This window comes from Gracilinanus agilis, chromosome 3 (assembly GCF_016433145.1).
Source record: "Gracilinanus agilis isolate LMUSP501 chromosome 3, AgileGrace, whole genome shotgun sequence".
Taxonomy (NCBI): Eukaryota; Metazoa; Chordata; class Mammalia; order Didelphimorphia; family Didelphidae; genus Gracilinanus; species Gracilinanus agilis.
In genome coordinates, this window is record NC_058132.1 from 596,054,337 (window position 1) to 596,075,506 (window position 21,170).

The 21,170-nt window shown below is 34.7% G+C and overlaps 1 protein-coding gene across 1 annotated transcript in view; it reads right to left on the reverse strand.

Moving 5' to 3' along the window:
* SUMO1 (small ubiquitin like modifier 1) overlaps nt 1-21,170 on the reverse strand; it is a 54,469-nt gene that overhangs the window by 10,626 nt on the left and 22,673 nt on the right. Inside the window, exons 2-3 of the mRNA XM_044670643.1 lie at nt 5,837-5,911; nt 1,225-1,302 (exon numbers count right to left, since the gene is read on the reverse strand). Coding sequence (XP_044526578.1) covers nt 1,225-1,302; nt 5,837-5,911 — 153 coding nt within the window. The remainder of the gene's footprint in view (nt 1-1,224; nt 1,303-5,836; nt 5,912-21,170) is intronic.

Sequence of the window (21,170 nt, forward strand, 5' to 3'; positions counted from 1 at the left end):
AATTTTTGTTTTAAGCAAATAAGAAAACATTTAATTAGGATGTCATTTGTTGCAAGTTGATATGGATGATTAAAAACTTTGTTATAGTAGACATTTTAAACAGCTATCACCTTTGACTCCAGGGACTAGTTTTTAAAAATCTTTATAGGGCATCTAGGTGACTCGGTAGATAGAGTCTAGGGTCAAAGGGACACAGGTTCAAATTTAGCTTCACTTTCTAGCTGTGTGACCCTTAGCAAATCAATTAACCCCAACTGCCTAGCCTTTACTGTTCTTCTGCCTTAGAACTAATACTTGCATCAATTCTCAGACAGAAGATATGGGTTTAAAAAAAAAAAGATAATATAGAACAGCAAAGTTTAACTTTTACAAATTAACTGATTAAATTGAGTCATCCTCACTAACCATCTAAACCACAATTTTATTTATTAAAAAGTTACAAAAGTCCATTTGTCTCCCATAAATTCTGGAAACATTTCTAAAGAAAACCTACTTTAAACGAATCGCTATAGATCCAATAATAAGATATATTGGTATTTCTGAGTATTCAGCACCAAAATTTTCATCAGACATTAGAACATCTAGAGCAGTGATTCCCAAAGTGGGCTCTACCACCCCCTGGTGGGTGCTGCAGCAATCCAGGGAGGCAGTGATGGCCACAGGTGCATTTATCTTTCCTATTAATTGCTATTAAAATTTTTAAAAAATTAATTTCCAGGGGGCTAAGTAATATTTTTTCTGGAAAGGGGGCAGTAGGCCAAAAAAGTTTGGGAACCACTGATCTAGAATTAGTATGAGTAGTTTCACTAAGAAACATTATAGAATTCATTAAGCAGTGATCCCTGGACTCTGAAGAGGGATAACAAACTTATAGTATATTCACTTAAATCTAGATTTTATAATTTATAAGCCGTAAGAAATTCTGTTCAGAAAGTAAGGATAAAATTATCTTTAGTTTTAAATGCAACAATGAACCAATTAACGTGGAAAAAATGCTAACTGGTTATGATTTAATACTTAGTATTTGTATAGCACTCAACATTTCAAAATGGTTTCACTACTATTACAAATTCTCAACAAGAAATGGACTATATGAAGTAAATCCCAGCAAATATGGTAAAGGTGATGCTAGTGTACTTCCCAAGTCAATTTTTCCTATATTTATTCTTTTTCAAAGAATTTTAAAGTTTTTTTCCTGATAAAAGGAAACTGTACAATACAAACCTGTCTTTGACAGTATGATTCTTTGAGTTTCTTGAGATGTGTTGTCATTTTCACCTTGAAGTGAATTTCACTGCTGTCCTAAGAACAGAAAAGAAAAAAGTTATTTCTTTTCATCAAGGACTTCTTTTATTTGGTCCCAAATGATTATCACACATATTTTCACTATTGCTTCAAAAGCATTGTAAATAGCTTTGTAAAGACAGCTCCTAACTGCACCCCACCCTGCCTCCTACATCCCCACACATACACCCCTCGCCCAGTGTGAATCCTTATCTCTTCCAAAAAGGTGAATCTAAGAGAATATTAAGGGGAAACTGTGAAGAAAAATAAGATGGATGATGAAAGGAAAGAAGCCTTACATTATAAGACTGCAAATAAATCAAAAAATTATCAAAACTATTTGGTACTCACCTTATAACTCTCAGAAACGACAAATGCTAGAGCTGATGAGGAAAAAATAGGTACACTAATGAACCAATGGCAGAGTTGTGAACTGGCTGGACCATTCTGGAAAACAATTTGGAACGAGTCCCAAAAAGCTATAAACTATATGCATATCTTTTAACCAAGCAATACCACTACTAAGTCTGTATTCCCAAAAGAGTGTTTTAAAAAGGTATGAGGGGTCCTATTTGTACAAAATTTATAGCAGCTCTTTTTGTAGCAACAAAGAAGTGGAAATTGGAAGGATGCCCATTGATCAAGGAATAACTGAACAACTTATGACATATGAGTATGATGGAATACTACTGTGCTTAAAGAAATGACGAGAGGTATGGTTTCAGCAAAACATGGCAAAACCTATATAAACTGATGCAAAGTAAAGGGAAAACTGAGAGATCATTGTGTATAGTAAGAGCAATATTATAATGATGATCAACTGTGAAAGACTCAGCTATTCCAAAGGACTCATGATGAAAAAATGCTATCTACCTCAAGAGAGAATGGGTAATCTCTTAAGAGTGCAAACAGGGGTATAATTTTCTTGCCTTTCATTTTGATTGTCTTCTCAGTAGGCAGGAAGGGATGGGAGGGAAAGAATTTGGAACTCAAAATTTAAGAAAGCTAAAAAAGAATGTTTTTGTCTTGAAGGCTTTAAAATTTTTTGGTACTGTACAACAAGCCAAAAATTGAGTCAATGGAACAAATAGAAGACTTAAAACCAAAAAACATGCAAAAGAAACCTAAGGTTATCAAACATTAAGAGAAATAAATAGTTGAGAAATATCACTAAAGAAATCAATTAAGAGCAGAGCAAAAAATAAATTTAGGAACCCAACTTATATCATCTATTTCAATAGACTCCAACTTGATTTTTGATCTAATAAAGAGAAAGAAACGAAAAAATGGCAGAAAAATAATATACTTATCTCAATTTTGGAGAGAAGGAAAGTTATATCAAACAAATGTTAAAATTTTACTAGACAAAAATGAATAGATGGCTACATAAGGGTGCTTATACAATAAAGAGAAACGTAACCAAAATATTTTCTAAAGAAGTGGGGAAGGGATTTTGTGGCAAATATATCTAATAAAAATCTGGCATTCAGGGGACAGCTAGGTAGCTCAGTGGATTGAGAGCCAGGCCTAGAGACAGGAGGTCCTAGGTTCAAATCTGACCTCAGACACTTTCCAGCTGTGTGACCCTGGGCAAGTCACTTGACCCCCATTGCCTAGCCCTTACCACTCTTCTGCCTTGGAGCCAATACACTGTGTACTGACTCCAAGACGGAAGGTAAGGGTTTAAATTTAAAAAAAAAATCTGGCATTCAAAATGACAAGAAACTGATGAAAATTTAGAGGAGTAATATCCTATGTTATAGTAGAAAGAAAACCAGCTTTGAAGGACCAGGGTTCAAAGCTGGCTCTGCCTCCCCCACTTAGACAAGTTCCTTAACCTATCTGAACCTCAGGTTCCTCATCTATTAATTGAAGAAATTATATTAAATGATTTCCAAAGTCCCTTCCACTTTAAATTCTAGGATCCTACCAATCTCTTAATTATTAAGTGGTTTAAAAAAGGAATATGAACAGATAATTCTTTAAAACTGCTCAAGCTCTCAGAGAAATGGTATATAAAATAACTCTTTTATACCACCTTATATTCATCAAAAGATGGGCCAAATTTTAAAAAGTACTTGGTATATAGAATTACTCATTATAAATGGGTTTAAATGAGAAAAAATTTTAAGTTCAATGTTGGTGAACTAAAGGAAAGCAATTCTACTACTACTGGAGGTGAGAATAATTTTCAGTACTGATTTATAACATTTGAGTCAGTGATCACATTACTAAGAATATAATGTAATATTATTAAAAGGAAGAAAAGATCCTTCTGCATAATAATATTCATAGCTACTTTGATACAATAATGAAAAACTAAAACATTCTGTTTCCAGATGTTGGCTAAAATACTGGTTCTTTGTCTACTATAAATGTCAAGCAGTAGAATTACCTAAAAGCAATCAGGAGCCTCTGAAGATTTTTTTTTGGTCTGATAATAACACAATGAAATTTTCAGGAAGATTATTTTGGCAACTGTGTCAAAGATGAATTAGATAAGGTAAAAATCAGAAACTAGAAGTTCGATTGGGAAACTGTTGCAATAATATAGTCAAGAGGTGATTCAGGCCTGAACTAGGCTGGTGATCACATAAATTTTAAAAATGGGGACAGAGAAATGTTGTAAGCAAGAACTGACAAAAGTTGGCAACTGAACAGATATGAGAAGAGAGAGAATGTCAAAAGCAACTTCAATTACAAATAAGATGAGTTCTGTATAGACATATTAAGTTTGAGCTGCTTACATATCTAAGAAGGGAGTTCTAAAAGACAGTTGGTGATATAGGCTGGAACTCAAGAGAATAAAGAGATTAAGGCTGGATACATAGCTTTGGAAGTCACCTACATAGAGATGGTAACTTCACCAATGGAAGCAGAGGACATCACCAAGAGAAGGTATATACGAGAAAATGTAAGGGGTCTAGGCCAAAGCCTTAGGAACTAGCTGGGAAATGAGATATGGATAAGGAACCAGCAGTCAGAGAATCAAGACAGAGCAATAACACAAAAGCCAAAGGAAGAGAGAATAGAATCCAAGGGGATAAAGTAGTCAAGCATAAAAAGAGTCACAGAGAGGTCAAGAAGGATGAAGACTGAGAAAAGGCCATTAGAATTAGCTATTAAGATATCACTAGAATAAGTATTTCCAGTTGAATGGTAATCAGAAATCAGATTACAAGAGAATGAGAAACAACAAAAGTAAGGAAACAGGCTCAAAGAGCATACAGACTTTTCCCAGAAAATGTGACACAAAAAAATAAAATTTTAAAAAAAAATGGGACTTTCAGGACAACAGATCAAGGGGATAGTAGAATCAAGTGAAGATATTTTGGGAATGGGGAAGTCAAGTCAACAAACACTTATTTAATGCCTATTGTGTATCAGGCACTGAGGAAGATGTGGATGTACTTATAAGCAACAAGGAACAATTAATAGTTTTTTGACATGCATAAACTGGATTTAAGTGAGGCAGAGTAGCACAAAGTCATCAACCTTACTCTCTCTTCCGGAGTCACTGAAATCCAGTGACAAGATAAAATTCAAGACAACTGGCAATGTCCCAGGATGCAGTGGATGACCTTAGCTGCTTCAATGCCTGACTGAGCTCTAAGTGTTCCACACTGCCCATTTCTGCTGCCTTCGTGGCTGCTGGACTATATTGTTCTCATCTGCCCTTTCCCTGGGAGGGAAAGTTTTCATATGCTTGGGGTGGACAACCCCCTAACTCACCAACAGGTCTAAAGCCTGTCAAGTATTTTCAACCCCGTTTAGCACACCTGCCAGAATGGTTTTTCAGGCTGTGGCCACTATGCATGTGCTACAGCTTCTTGGAGGCCCAGGTAAAAGCTGGGTGGCAGAAAGACACCAAAGGAAGAAACCTGGCTGCAAAAGGGCTCAGCAAGCCCTTACACCAGACTTACTATTACTAGTCTTCTCTGAAAAGGGGGTGATCCTTCAGGAAGAGACCATATAAAATGCACAAGTAGAACAGTTGGTTTTCGAAAGGAGGAAAGTAGACAATGCAAAGAGCTCTGACAAGTTGAATAGGGCAAAAAAAAAGGGCTCACAACAGATCACCTCTGTTGTCTAAAGTATGAGGTGATCCTCTACTAAAATGAAGAGAATGGCATATATAGAGATATATAAGAGTATTAAATCAGAGAATAATAAAAGGTCTAGAGGAGATTAAGTAACATTTGTAAAAATCCCATTTGGAATAGCATATGATTTCCTCAGGCTCCAGTCAATCGTGTCTTCCCCCTGCCGCCACCACCCCCGCCAGTAAGAGCAGAAAAGGGATGGATGGTCAGGATAAGTCAGGGTCCAAATTCAGCAAAGCATGAATGGTGGGTGATATGAAGAAGTGGCAAAGAATACAAGACCAGAGGACCAGGTCTACTAAGGAGTTAATCTAGATAAGGAAGCAAAAGGAAGTCAAAAGGGACTGCAGATCTCCATAAGAGTAAAGAGGTTTAAGAAGAATAAAACAAAGGGTGAGGAAAGGGCAGGAGATCATTATCAGATTGATTAGGCAAATGATGGTACTCACCTGTCCAATGACTTTGAGTTTTATGTATTCTCCTTCTTTCTTTTCCCCCAAATCCTCAGCAGAAGGCTTTGCTTCCTGCCCAAAAAACAAAAAAAATTAAGATAAATTTCTCATTTTTCTATTTCATATACTCAATGAAAAGTAACCATTACCTTTCTCAAAGCAGAAAACCTGTACTGAAAAATACTCTTAGCTTTTTTTCCATATGTGAAATCAGTCCAAAAAATGGTGGTGAGTCAACTTTAGCGAAAACACTAATATGAGGGAGTATGAGGAAACAAAGGATAGTTTTGTTACTATTAATATATTTTGATGAAGTCAATTCTTTATTATTTCTATGCAAATTATCCACAGAATACTTTTAGTCTGAGGTCATATTCTCCTCACTGTCAAGCATAATTATATGGATCCCCAGCTACCCTGGCAGGTTGCATATACTCAATTAACCTTAATAGTAATGAAAATAAAACAGGATTGGGAAGGAAAATCTGCTAAAATGGTGACATCCATTTCACAAAGAGAAACTGCTTTGAGGTTATCTACCACTATGGAATAGGCATGCAATAAAAGAAATGGGAAAAATCCAACCTATTTGTAAGAGAAAGAAGATAAAACATGAATCCCAAGAGGAAAAGAAGGAAATAAATAGAATTATGAAAAATAGCTTCATCATGATGCATCTCATGAAGAAAATGAACCATTTTTAGGAAATGAGTCTCATATTCATTTGAAAGCACTATACAAATTAGTAAGAAAATTCCCTATTTCATTAGAAATGTTATTTAACAATAAACATTGACCACCATATTACTTGGTCATTTAAACTTAAACTTTCTCCTACCTTTCATTGCTTCTTCAGAAATTTAACAAACATTTCAGAAAAGAACGAAACTTAACTATATACTGTAGTTAAATGTGGGCATCCACTTCATGCTAACAACATAAAACCAATAAATCTTATGAAGAGCAAAATGCTTACATTCAAGAATTTACAGACTATATTAGACAAGTTGTAGCTTTTGTGTGTCTTTAATAAAAACAGCTTAGGATCACAGAATTGCTTGGTTAGTATGAACCCCTGCCTGCTTGTCACGCTGCAGTGTTTTGAATTTTTGCTGACTGCAGCAAATGGTATACAGTAGATAAAAGTAGCCTTCTCAGTTGTTATAGTATTCAACCTGAAAGTTTAAGAAGATAAACTTAGAAAATATTCAGATTATTATCTTTTTTTTTAAATTAAGCAAGTCAGCTTTTTTCAAGTATTGGTAGAATAAAATTGTATTTGACAAACCAATATACCCTTCTAATCAATAATCCTGCAGCATAAGTAGCAATAAATAATGAAATAGCTATATGCAATTAATATGTATCAAATAAAATATCAGATTATTATCTTGATAATATATTTTTGTTACTTCACATTCAGGGGAAGCAACTGCTCACCCAGGCATGTCTGATTTGGGGTTTTTAAGAGGGCAATGACATATGCATGTATGTATATGTGTGTATATCTGTATTGAAAATAGATATAACTTTTTTTAAGAACACCAAGAAGGCCAAATGGTAGCAACCAAGCTACAAATCTTTTTACTGTTCCCTCTCCCAAAAAAGGTTAATATATATATGTGATATATATATGTACATTATACATATGTACATATATGTAAATTTTTAAAATACTGTTTAGCATTACCAGGGGAAATGACTAAAGTTCAATGTCCAAAAGTGTGTGATACAGGTTTATGATCCCATCAATGTAGCTGCAGTATCTACTCACAGCTTCTCATCTCGTGAGGTCCTTATCTATGTTTCCCATAGGGTTTCCACCCAACAGGCTAAGGGCCATCTAGATTATGGATGTCAATCTCAAATAGAAACTGGAAGCCAGAAACCATATATAGAGATCCTTGCAATTGCATATTGACTTAGAAAGTCACAACTGTAAACATTATCTATGTTCTACTGTATTTTTACTTATCTTATTAAATATTATCCAATTATATTTTAATCTGGTTCGAGATGCAATGGAGATTTTTATGGGTTTTGTGTTTGATACCTCAGCTCCAGATCACTCAATATTGTGGATGAATGCTCAGCAAGTGTGTATGCTACTGTCACAAAGGGGCAAATCCAAATGAAGTCTCTAGAGTTGATGACCTTCTCCATATGCTTCTGTGTTTGCCATTACATCATGCTCACTGTGTCAAGTCCACAGTATTGCAAAGCCTCCTAAATGAGAACCATAACCTCATAAGAGTCCAGCATAACTATTCACATAAAAAAAAAAGTGGACACTATAATATGCAGTTGGATGAAAAGTCCATAGAGCTAGTCCACTAGCTCATATGCTTTAGAGATAAGACACCACAAATAGACAATAAACATCTTAGGAAAGAAAGCAAAATGGATTAAAACTAGGAAATTGTGCTGTGCTTTTTAGTGACCCCAAACTTCCTTTTTTTTTCTTTTTTAAACCCTTACCTTAAATCAATACTGTGTATTAGGCTCCAAGGAAGAGGGGTAAGAGCTAGGCAATGTGGGTAAGTGACTTGCCCAGGGTAACACAGTAAGAAGTGTCTGTGGACAAATTTGAACCCGGGACCTCCCATCTCTAGGCCTGGCTCTCAATCCAGTGTGCCACACTGCTGCTCTCTCCCCCAAATTCTTCCTAAAACAAACCCCCAACCCGTTTTTAATAACCTATATTTTTCCAGTAATGCAATCTGACTGCAAATCACAAAATACTATAATGTAACATTCCAGGAACAAAAATTGATCACCCAACAAGTAATGGAAAGATCTACAATTCATGTTCATAATGACAAATTCTACTTTTATTTAATATTATTCCTCACTGGCATATCATCAAAAACAAAGTCATTCTACTCCTAATAACGTTTTATTTCCCAGAGGAGCAAGGGGGAAGGTAGGGAGGAATGATTAATAGGATCTGATCTAATGGGTAGATAATTCAGGGCTTTGTCAAGTAGAATGTAAGCCACTTAAGGGCAATACTTTCCTCTCTTTTGTTTTGGTACCCCCAGTACCTGGAACATTGTAGACAATTAATAAATGCTTGCTGATTAATGACAAGTTAGAAAATAAAAGCTATGGTCTCATTTCTCAGTGTTGACCATACCACTTAATAAATTATTTTTTAAATCATTTTTAAGTGAATTTCATTTTTTCTCCAATGAAATTGTCTTTTCCATCACACAACTTGGGAGGAAAAACCCTTATTACAAACATGCATGGTTCAAGCGAAACAATTTCTCACGATGGCCAGGTCCAAAAATGTATCTCATTTTCCACATTAGTCCATCATCTCTTTAAGGACGCATCATTAGTCTTCTGGAATTTTGAATGGTCATTTTGTTGATCAGAATTCTTATAGCTTTCAAAAAGTTGTTTGCCTTTACAATGTATAAATTGTTCTCCTGATCCTGTTTGCCTCATGATGCAACAGTTAATCCAAATCTTCCAAAATTTCTCTGAAACTATCCCTTTCATCATTTCTTATTCATACACAAGTATTTGGTCAGTCATTCCCCAAATGATAGGCACTCTCTTCTCATTCTTTGATTCTACAAAGATAACTACTACAAATATTTTGCATTTATGCATCCTTTTCCTTTCTTTGATTTCTTGGGGGTATAAATCTCATAGTGATATCACTGAATCAAAGAGAATGCATCTTAGTAACATTTCAAATTGTTTTGTAGAATGGCTTAGACTAGTTTATACTACCACCAATGGTTTTAATTTTATGTAAACAAAATTATCCATTTTGTTTTTATCCCTCTTAATGCCCAAGTCATATAACTATTGGAGGTTTACCTCAATAAACAGTTTGAAATATTAATCTATACTTTTTTTACCAGTGTTCTCAGTTTCTCTTACAGTTTTCATCAGTGTTTTAATCCTACTGGTTAATGTCTTTGGATTCATTTGCTTCTTTATATTGCATATATAACCTGTTCCACTGACTATATTTCTTAAATAGTGCCACATTATTTTGATGATTATTGTTTTGCAGTACAGTTTGAGATTTGGTATTCATTTTTTTCATTACTTCCCTTTAAGATTCTTGACCTTTTGTTTACCCAGAAAAGTATCATTTTTTTTTCTTTATAAAGCAATCCATTGGTAGTATGATTGGTATGATACTGAATAAGTAAATTAGTTTGGGTAGTATTGTCATTTTTATTATACATTTAAAAAATTTTAAAAACACATTTACCTCACCTCATTCAGTATTATTATCATCGTTCTGTAAATAGAATCATTGGGACACTAAGAGAATAACTAACTTGCTCAATATAATAAAACTATGATTCAACAAGCAAGAATTATATCCTCTCTCCTTCCTCATTCACTATTCTATAAGTAAAGTATTTTCACTAACTTTCATTTGCAAGTTCTAAACCACACTTGTCAGTTAATTGCTGCATGGTCAAAAAAAAATTAAAAAGCTGCTGGAATAGCAAAAGGTTATCTTAGTTAAAAGGTCATATTTTCTTTGGCACGTCCAATCTGGTTTCCTGCAGGAAGACCTTGTGTCCTTCAACTTCCATAAATTTTCTTAATTCTTATTTATTTTTTAGCCTTGTGTTTATTTTCCTCTGACTTTCAATAATTAAATTATGCTGGTTCCACTGTGTTTATTCAGTTTATCAAATCTACTACTTTTCTTGACCTTTACACTACACAACTCATGTAATATCTCCAACTTCAGCTTGTCTACTTAGTTATAAATTATTTTATTCAGCTGTTTAAATCATATCCAACTTTTTATAGCCCCATTTGGAGTTTTCTTGGCAAAGATCCTGAGGTGGTCTGCCATTTCCTTCTCTAGTAGCTCATTTAACAAATGAAGAACTAGAGGTAAACTGGCTTAAGTAATCTGCCCGGGGTCACACAGCTATTAAATATCTGAGAACCCCACACTCTATTCTGCACCACCTAGCTACATGGTTATAATTTCTGGTGCCTTCTTAATCCTATAGGTCTTGCCAGAAAACCTGGATTCCAGACCTATTACCAGCTTTGACCTTCGGATATCTATTCTGATTCTACTCCAATCCACTTATTATAGTAGAAGTCTTTGTATTACATCACAAGATAAAAGTCCTATTTTAAACTTCCAGTAATGAATTGTGATCAACTACATAAAAATCTCTTCAAATGTATTACATTAAATTATGGAGAGTAACAAGCAATACACTGAATTTCACAGGAATAATGTATAGTTGTAAATTTCCTAGCAGGGTCCAGCCTTAATCAGAATATTACAGATCTCATGAATTTATACTATTATTAAGCTAACAAATAATAATCCTCCACAAAAGAACAAAGAGGATCCTTTTCCCTGAATTTTCAACCATTATTTAAGAATCATTAGTAAATCTATCGAGCTGAGTGATGATATAATTTTATTTTGAACATATTTTTTAAAAGTTCTATGCTTTGCTTATAGTTAATGTAAGAAATAAAATTAATGTAGAGTGATAAAATTAAAAATATCATAGTTTCAAAGGGTTTATTGAAAGCCATTTAGAAAAATGAAGCCATGTGCCTGTTGAGTTAATTTAAAGGGACCCGCCATTTACCTGCTCCTCCTCCACCATCACAAAGAGAGCAAGCCAGTACCAGCATTCCCTATTTAACCTTCTGTTTGCCTTATTAGGTAATTGCTACATAAGCCAGGAATCATGGGAAATGTAGTTTGAAGTCCTAAATGTCCACAGGAAGTTTAGATCAGGGAACTCAAAATTAGTTCAAGGACCCCCAAATTTCCAATATCACATCACTAATATGTAAAAATATTGCTCAGAAATTAAGACATGAATTTTTTAAACATTCAATAATATTTTAAATATAATTACTATATTTTAATTATAATACTGTTATATATTGTTATTACGTTATACATTTTTTTAAATAATAGCAACTTTAAAAAACAATTACAAACTAGTTGTTCAGTTTAATATTTTCTCCAACTTTACCAGCTGACATTCATGATCACAATCTATCCATTCATAGGTGCCTATCCTCACAAGTCCTTGAAAGAGTACTCAGTACTTTTGACCATTCATCTGTCACACTTTGCTCTTCCATATGACAAGCTCATCTTCTCTATCCTATAATTCCTTGATATCCTTTACTCCTGTTCTCCTATGCAGCTCTTTGAAGTTAGATGTTCACAGCTACAAGTGAGCCTTTTCACTGTCCTCTGATACTCATCTTTAGCTCTTCAAAGGTAGTCATGTCTCAGGTCTTGCTGTCATGCAGTAACATCGGTAAAATGCTTATATTTTTTAAAAGCTAGGCATTTGCTATTATAGGAAGCTTGGGGTCAATAAAAATCCTATGCAATTTCACAAAAGCAATCCCAAGCACTCTTCTTATTCAACTTTGGGCCCAGCTCATTGTCTGTCTGTATTATCTCTCCCAAAGAGTCATACTTTGGAAAATTCTTTAAGATTTCCATTCAGATCCATCTTGAAAACTAAGAAATAGATGTTGTTCATCCATTTGTTACTATGTAAGTGGACAGAGTAAATTCCTTTAAGTGATCTTTTTCATAAGGCGCTGCAATGTCTTGAGTCTTGATGTAATCAAGGCAGTACTATCCAACCAGGATTCTGCACTAGATCTCCACCATCATTTTAGTGAATACTTTTGCAAACATGCATATCTTTCTGTTTTATGCCTTACCTGGTGTTTATTATCAGCATCATCGAAAAGTACTGTTTTTATTGTTACATCTTCCAAGTAATCCTAAATGATCTCAACATATAAGTGGGAGTCTCCTTGTAAAAGAGCTTTAAATCTATCAAATCAATGTTTTTTCATAATTAATAAACAATGATCACAATGGAAACTTATGCTGCCTATACCTTTTAGACATTGTTCATGTATTATTATTTTTTATCAATAAATCTAAGATGTTTCCCACACTTTTAGCTGCTTCCTCTCCTTGATATACATTGTAAAAAGACCCTTCAATGTCCTCAACAATTGTATCATCACCCACAGATCTTCTCTTATTATATACCTGACAAAATCTGGCTCTTTTCCCATTTTTTATCTCATTTGTGCCATTTCCCCTTCTTTTGCAAACAACTAAAGGACTATATCAGGGTCCAAGTGTGTTAGTCCCACTATCCTTGATGGTTAAAACATTTTTTGCAAACATTTTCCATTTTTCACAAATATTCTCCATTTTTCTTCTATGTGTAGTCCTCTTTTTATTTTCATCCTTGACTGTATCTCAAATGACTTTGCTTAATTAGCATTTATCTTGCCAATCATTCTTTCGATTGCTTTCTTTTTAACTTCTCTGTTTTATGAAATAAACATCTTTCTAAGCAAGATTTTTTACAGACATATTCTTGTTCAGTGTTGTCTTTAGTAGTCATCTACTTGGAAAATGAGTCAAATGTTTGCTAAAGTACTATACTTTTTTGGTCTCTGTGCAATTTTGTATTTTCTGTCATTAATTTGAGAGAGGTAAGAATGGTTTTACTTTTTTAAAATAAAGTTTTGTTGTAAAAACCATTCATAACTGAAGGGCCTTATAAAAAAATGTGAAGGGCTAGATTTTGACCCGTCTTAGATGAGGGAGCAGAATCAAAATGGCAGCTTAAGTAACAGTGAAAGTTGAAACTGCTCTGAGAATCCTCCCTCTCTTAGATGAAATTATATAGTTAATGCTAATGACATGTATGTTGTCAACAGTCAGTCAACAAGCATTTATTAAGGCCCTATTGTGCTTTGGACACTGCTTATTTTTAATCATTTGTTTAAATAATTTAGGATTAAATCTAAATTAAATTAATTAAATTTAGGATCTAATAAATTTAGGATTAAATTAAATAGATTATTTTTTCTTGTTCATCTGAAATTCTGATCTTAACTCTGTAATGAGCCAATAGCCCATGTCCAAGACAGATGACTTGGGGTTAATTCCCACATCCATTATAAGTCTTTTCCTATTTTGCTAAAATGTAGTCAAATTCATTCTTTTGACATTACATGATGCTTTCCATGATGCTTTCCACTAGCACCTATCAATTTTTTTCTAAGAAAGTGATGATGATACAGAAGTATGATTTACAAGCCTTTTAAGTCTCATTTTTTTCTTCTGAATCATACACTTTCAAATATTTTTCTCCATCTTCAATTTTTCCTCCATTGGCATGGGAAAAAACAGAATCATGATGTATATTGTTTTGATATGGTGGGACTTAAGAAATTCTTTGTAAAATCTCTCCACCACTTTTGTAACCAGTGTTGTTACAATATGCTGCAATTACTTTTATGGTAGTTTATCACTAGTACTATAAGTTGAAGACTTAACTATCCCATGAAATATTTCTTATAGCTTTTGGGTTCATGATAAAAAAAAAAACATACTCTGTCAACTTCCTTCTTTGCCTATCAAAAGAGTATCTATAAGCCATACTGCAACTGCCCTCTTTGTTCTGGTTTCATGTATAGTTAAGAATGTCCATTTAATAATTAATAAGAATGATTTTAACTCCTTTAGTAATATATCTACTTGTTGATCACTGTTCAAGGAACAAATTAAAGCTTGACAGTCTAAAAAATGTGATGCTTAGTTCTGCCACAAACACTGCAGAAGCAGAAGATCAAACATGACTAAGAGCCATTTTTTGTCTTTGCTTTATGTGTTCCTGTGGCCAAATAATTTTCATGAACAAGCAGCCAATCTATTGGTGTGGTGCATCTCTAAGAGTTGCTAGACCGTAGAAAACAAGCTTAAGTTCCCAGGGTTATATTCCTTTCCAGCATGATAGATCTTCCTAGGGCTTACACTCTCCTGGTTTAGCCTTTGAGAATTCAGAAACACCTCCATACCATGATAAGACACTGGAGCCAGATTTTTGTGGTCAATGCTAATTATAATTAAGGCAGACATCAACAGGTCATGTAAACTAAAAAAGTTAATATTTTTTTAAAAAGCTTTGATCAATAAATTTTCTAATCCATTTCCTGGATGATCCATCTTGTTAGTCCTAAAGCTTTAAATTACAAGATGTATTCTACTCTCAGTTATCACTCAACTCTACTAATTTGGTTTTCCAGTGTTCAAATAATTTTCTCTTTCTCCAAGTTACAACCAAGAATATATTACAACATATTAAGGACCTCTGGTTTCATTTGTTGTTTAATAAACTGTTATGATATAACATTTTCTTGCCAGTCAGTTTAATATACTGAAACATTTCCAAATGCTAGACAGCAACCCCTACTAATAATTCTTTGCTGATACAGAAACTTCTTGACGACATGTGTCTGTCACGCTTTTTTGTTCATTTAACAATGATTTCAACTCTCTGATCAGTACAATAACCAATTACAATTTAATAAAACATGTAAACATGGCTTAATGTTTAGTTTACATGACTTTATACCTCTCACCTCTCAAGAGATGATGGAAATTCTAAATGCAGAATGAGACATACATTTTCAGACATGGTCAATATGTTGATCTGTTTTGCTTAACTTATTTGTTACAAAAGACTGCTGAGGGGAGCAGATTGAGAAGTGGTAGTGATATAAAAGAAGCATCAATAAAAGGTTTTTTTTTTTAAAGAAAAGAAAAAATATATTGACCATAACCTCTCAAGAAGGCCCTTAAAATGAGTTAGAAGATAGTTCTAGAAGGGGCAGCTGGGTAGTTCAGTGGATTCAGAGTCAGGCCTAGAGATGGGAGGTCCTAGGTTCAAATCCGGCCTCAGACACTTCCCAGCTGTGTGACCCTGGGCAAGTCACTTGACCCCCATTGCCCACCCTTACCACTCTTCCACCTAGGAGCCAATATACAGAAGTTAAGGGTTTTAAAAAAAAAGAAAAGAAAAAGAAAAGAAGATAGTTCTAGGATTAACTCTAGCACCTTCAAGCCATGTGACCTTTAACCTCTCTAGGTCTCAGTAACATTGAAAGAATTTTTTTTTATATGTACTCAATTATTACTAAAATCTAGGTCTTGAATTTGAGGCTCCAACCAATTCCTAGACTTTTATACACATTTCCTTTGTTTTTGAGAATTCCAAGGAATGTCCCTCCCATAAAACCTGACTAATAAATAGGGAAGATAATGAAGCTCTTCCTGTTAGAAGATCTATGAGAGTGGGTAGGGATTGAGAATTTTAATGGATCATCTCCCAATTAACTATTTACCAATTAAAAACATCTTGGACCAATATCTAAATACTACATAACATTAAATATTCTTAATAAACTTTGACAAATATTCAAATTTATTGCCAAAACAATAATCCAAAAGCAGGTATGATCACACATTAATTTTGTTGAACTGATTTTTCTTTATTCTCCTTTATTATAAGAAATTATGAAAGGGAATTCTTTATTCTCTTTCAAGTAAGAGAATTCACAAGTCACTTACTTGGAGAACTCCACCCTTTTAACTCAATCAATCAGAAACTCCTTGGTGAATCCTTCCACAAGGGTTTACACCCTCAGAGAATGAGAGGTGGATCCCACAGACACTGCCTTCTGGACAGTGCTAGGCAATTTGGAAACTATGACTGGCCCCTGTAAAGAGGGGAAGGGTCAGAAAATGCCTGAACTTCTTCAGCTGGGGGCTTCAACTTGAATCGTTGGCTTGGAGCTTTCGGCTGGTAACCTGCCTCTTTGAGGTGATTTTGGACTTAGACCTCAGCTTCAACTTGGGACCTTGGTTCTAAGACTGTTTCTTGGGTGAGTGAGTAGCTGGCCTTCCTTTCTTGACTTCTGGAAAGATTAGTTCCAGAGAGGCCTTCCCCTCTTGGAAGAGGCCACGTGGGTGGAATACCGGTCCTCAAACACCAGGTCCTCCTGTTGAGGGGTTAAAAAGCCCTGCGGGGCTGAGCCAAGCCAAGCACTGGAGCAATATTTAGTGTGATAGGCTAGACTATTCCTAATCTGACAAATATGATGAGTAGGATACAATACAATGAAACTTCGAAAGAGTTGCCTTAGAAACAGACTGACAGATGAGCATTTCCTTTCCTTTGGCCCCCTCTTTAAAAAGTTTGCCCATCACTGGTGTAAGGTATAGTAGGATTCTTAGCAGCAATGAGGGTCTGTTTTGAGGTTGTATAATAGTAAATTTAAAGTGAAACTAATTAGATTTTCTCCACTTTCATTTAATGCCACATTTGTGGGAGCAAAGACTAGATGATAGAAGTGATCCAAGGCTGAGTGGCACTATATATCAATGAAACAGGGAATCGTGGGGGTCTCTGGAATTAACGCAATGGAGTCCTTGTCCCTGTACCTTTTTACTGTCTGATCTCTATGCCTGGAAAGCATTTCTTGTCTCTACCCTCTTTTTGCATTTTTCTACTTTCCCTCTTTCCACCTCATTGTAAATAAAAGCTATTAAAAGTCATTTTGACTTGAGCTATAATATTTTAAATCACCGACCACCATATTATTTTAGAATTCTCACATATTTAGTGAAACCTCTAAATTTAATTCCTTACAAAATTGCTAAGAAAGATGAGAAATATAGGCCATGTACAAATACGATATTAATAAATTTCTTATCTTGCTAAATTTGTAATACTGCTAATATTTTACAACATTTATATCATTATAGAATCTTAGATATGTCCTAATGTGATTAAATATATAAAAATGAACAAAAATATATTTAAAGTCTTAAATTTTCAGTATTTTAAAATAAACCTCAAAATAATTAACATCTGTAAAAATCAAAGGCCATTATGAAATTACCAAATTAAAATACCTGTGTATAACAAAAAAAATCATGAGAATTCTGAAACATTCTAAAACTGAGGTTAGCCACATTTTAATCAAGCTTCTATGGACATTCAGATTTTTAAAAATACTTAGGAAAGCTAATGTTTTAATAGAATATCAATCTACAGTAGGACAGAACTCCCCAGAGTTTGTTCCCCCATATTCCCAGGGCACTGCCTGAGAGCAAAGTGAACAAGGCAAGAGCCACAAAGCCAATAGGTAGTGCTTAAACCCAAGTCTTTCCAAGGACAAAGCAACTTAGAAAGACTGTGATAAATGTATCTAAACAACTTCAATGAAGATAGCTGTGAATAGAAGATAGAAAGCTAAGCCAGGAAGCCAGGAAGATCAAGGTTCAAGATTCACCTCTCCCAGCCAAAGTGACTCTGATTAAGTCATCCAACCTCCCAATGTCCTGGGAAACACTCCAGGAGTTGTAGAGCAGTTGACATTTTACCTCAACAAAGGTAGTTTCCTCATTGGGAGTTCCCAATAAGAATAAACCAACCCATCTGCTTTGGTAAAATCAATGAAAACTATATGAAATTTACAGGAAAATCCTGTATATTGTAAGAGGAAGATTTTAGGTATTTTATAGATATATATATATGTATATAGATATAGATATATAGATATAGATATAGATATAGATATAGATATAGATATAAAGGTGTGGCCGCCAGGAATCAATAATTGAGATTGATTCCATAATTAAAATAGACCCAAGTCAGGATCCGGTTTAAGGCAGTTTATTTACAATTAGGAAGGGTAGAAGGCAAGGGAAATAGAGAGAGAGAGAGAGAGAGGCTAGTCCAGGCCTGCAGAGGCCGGGATGGAGAGAGAGAGGATTAAAAGGCTAATTAAACTAGATTACACACCACAAGGCCTTAGCAATTAGGGAGGCAAGAAGTCTACTTAAGGTAGAGTCTGGAAACGCCAAGGTAGGCCAAGGAAGTCAGCCTAAGTTACCCACATGACCATTCAGAGTGGAAGCAGCCTGAGGTCTCAGCTGAGATCCTTCAGCAACAAGTTCAAAGCGGGAACTCCCCCAACAGGGAGTAACCAACATACTTGAAGAGATTGTCTTTCATCACTTCCTGTGGGTCCACCTCTAATTCAAGTGGACAAATGGCAGCCTCTACACTGATTTGGACTGCCCTTTGGGGAGTCCCTTGTTCTTGATTTGTTACTTATTGTCACCTGTGGGTAACTCATCTCCCCTCCCCACTAAGGGAGGTGGGGATGACATTATCTTTAATGGCTAGTGTTTTTAACTATGAATGGGCTTGAGCTAATTCTATTTACACAATATATACTATATGAAATCATAGATCTGGTCAAAAATTTTTGAAAAGGAATTCAGAAAAATATTCTTTGTTGAGTGGAATGGCTAGAGGAATATAAAACAAAAAAGAACAAGTTGTTTTGAAGGCATTAAGAAACTTTTTTTCCCCCTAAAAACTCTAGATAGGCATGTTTTAAGTGTCTATCTTCAATTCATTTGCACCTTATACATTTTAGGTGTTTATTAATAAAAGTCTGAATTTGATGAATGTCTGTTGAATTGATATTAAATTGATTTATGAACTTTGTTGACTTTTTTAAAAAATTATTCTGAATTTAAACATCAAAATGGACATGTTCATATATATGGTAATTTAGAAAAAAAAATGTCAAACTGAACCTGTATTTTGTACACCACTTCCTTTTCTTTTATATTTATAATAAAATCAATGTGTAACTTTGAACCTATGCTGGTTGTCTATGCTTCTTTATGGACTTCTGTCCTCTTTGCTTTTGTTTTTTGTTTTTTTTAAGTCCTTCAATGATACTTTTTTCTTTTTTTTTTTTCCTTTGTCTACCTTATCTCTCCTACTCCAATGGCAGGGATTTTTACCAATAAGCACAATGAAACAAAAAAAATTTCTGCATTGGCCATGTCCAATAATAAGAAGTCTCATTTTGCATTGCGTCTTATCAAACCTCTTCTGTCAGGGAATAGCAAACTTTATCAAACTTTGTTATTATTGTTTTCCCAGTTCTGCTCACTCTACTCTCTGTAACACTTCATACAGGTCTTCCCAGGTTTGGCTGAAACTTGTCCCTTTCATCATTCTTACAGCACAATAATATTCTATTATATTCATGCACCATAATTTGTTCATCCATTTCCCAACAGAGAGATAGTCTCCTTAGTTTCTAACAAAAGTAATTGCTACAAATTATTTTTATACCTATAGGTTATTTTCCTCTCTCCTCTACATTTCTCAATGTCAAGGAATTTATTGCCTTTGGGGAATAATTCAAAATTGTTTTGCAGAATGGCTGAATAAATTCACGGTCCCACCAATATTGAATATGTCCCTGTTTCCCCAAAGAATCTTCAATAGTTAACACTTTACCTTTTTGTTATTTTTGCCAATCTGATGGGTATGAGGTAAAATTTCAGAGTAAGTTTAATTTATAATTCTCTATCAGTGATGGGGGCATTTTTAAAAAATGGTTTCTGATAGCAATTCTTTCTTTGAAAACTGTCAACAACTTATCTATTGGAGAGGTTTAATAAGCTCCTCATATACCCTATATATGAAACTTTTTTTTTTTTACCCTTGTACTTAGGTGTATTGTCTCATAGGTGGAAGATTGGTAAGGGTGGGCAATGGGGGTCAAGTGACCTGCCCAGGGTCACACAGCTGGGAAGTGGCTGAGGCCGGGTTTGAACCTAGGACCTCCTGTCTCTAGGCCTGACTCTCACTCCACTGAGCTACCCAGCTGCCCCTATATGAAACTTTCAAAGAAACTTATTGCATGATTTTCTTTTCCCACTTAACTGTTTCCTTTTAATTTTAGCTTCATTTATTTTGCACTTTGTCATTGCTGTAGTACTTTACCTTGAAAAATATTCATCTTATGAAACTTCTATTCTATATTGAGGTGGAGGGGGTCCACTTTAGCAAAAACCTAAAAATCACACCATTATCTCATAATGATCAAGAAATGCAATGGGAACTATAGCAAGAAACTTTTTCACTCCATGACTACACAAAATGTAATCCAATGGCAATATTGAAGACACCAGAAAATTCCACCTAGCTTAAATAAATAAATGTAGTCTTCTATTACAATAAAAATAAAATCAGTCTAATAGACAGGTGTTTCTTGCAAGGTTCTATATGTGAAAACAGTGAGAACAGAGGGCTACCCTGAAAAAGCCCTCAGATGGTCAGAAACTCAGTAGATACCATGGAAATGACCAGGAACAGAAGTAACTAGTTAATTCAACAACATCTAGGGGCTAGCCCTCATGTCCTGAGATGCCAAAGATAACCTGAAAATCTAACACTTAACTCTGAACCTCAAATATCCAGAGGAAGCCTAACCCTAGGGGCTAGATGTCAGTGCCAGAATCCACATGACAAAAGCAGGTCCAATTGGCCCAACCAAAAGCATAGCACAGCCTCATTATGGTTAGAGAAATAGGTAAACATAAGATGGGAGTACTATAAAGAATATGGGGCAGCCAGGTATCACAGTAGAG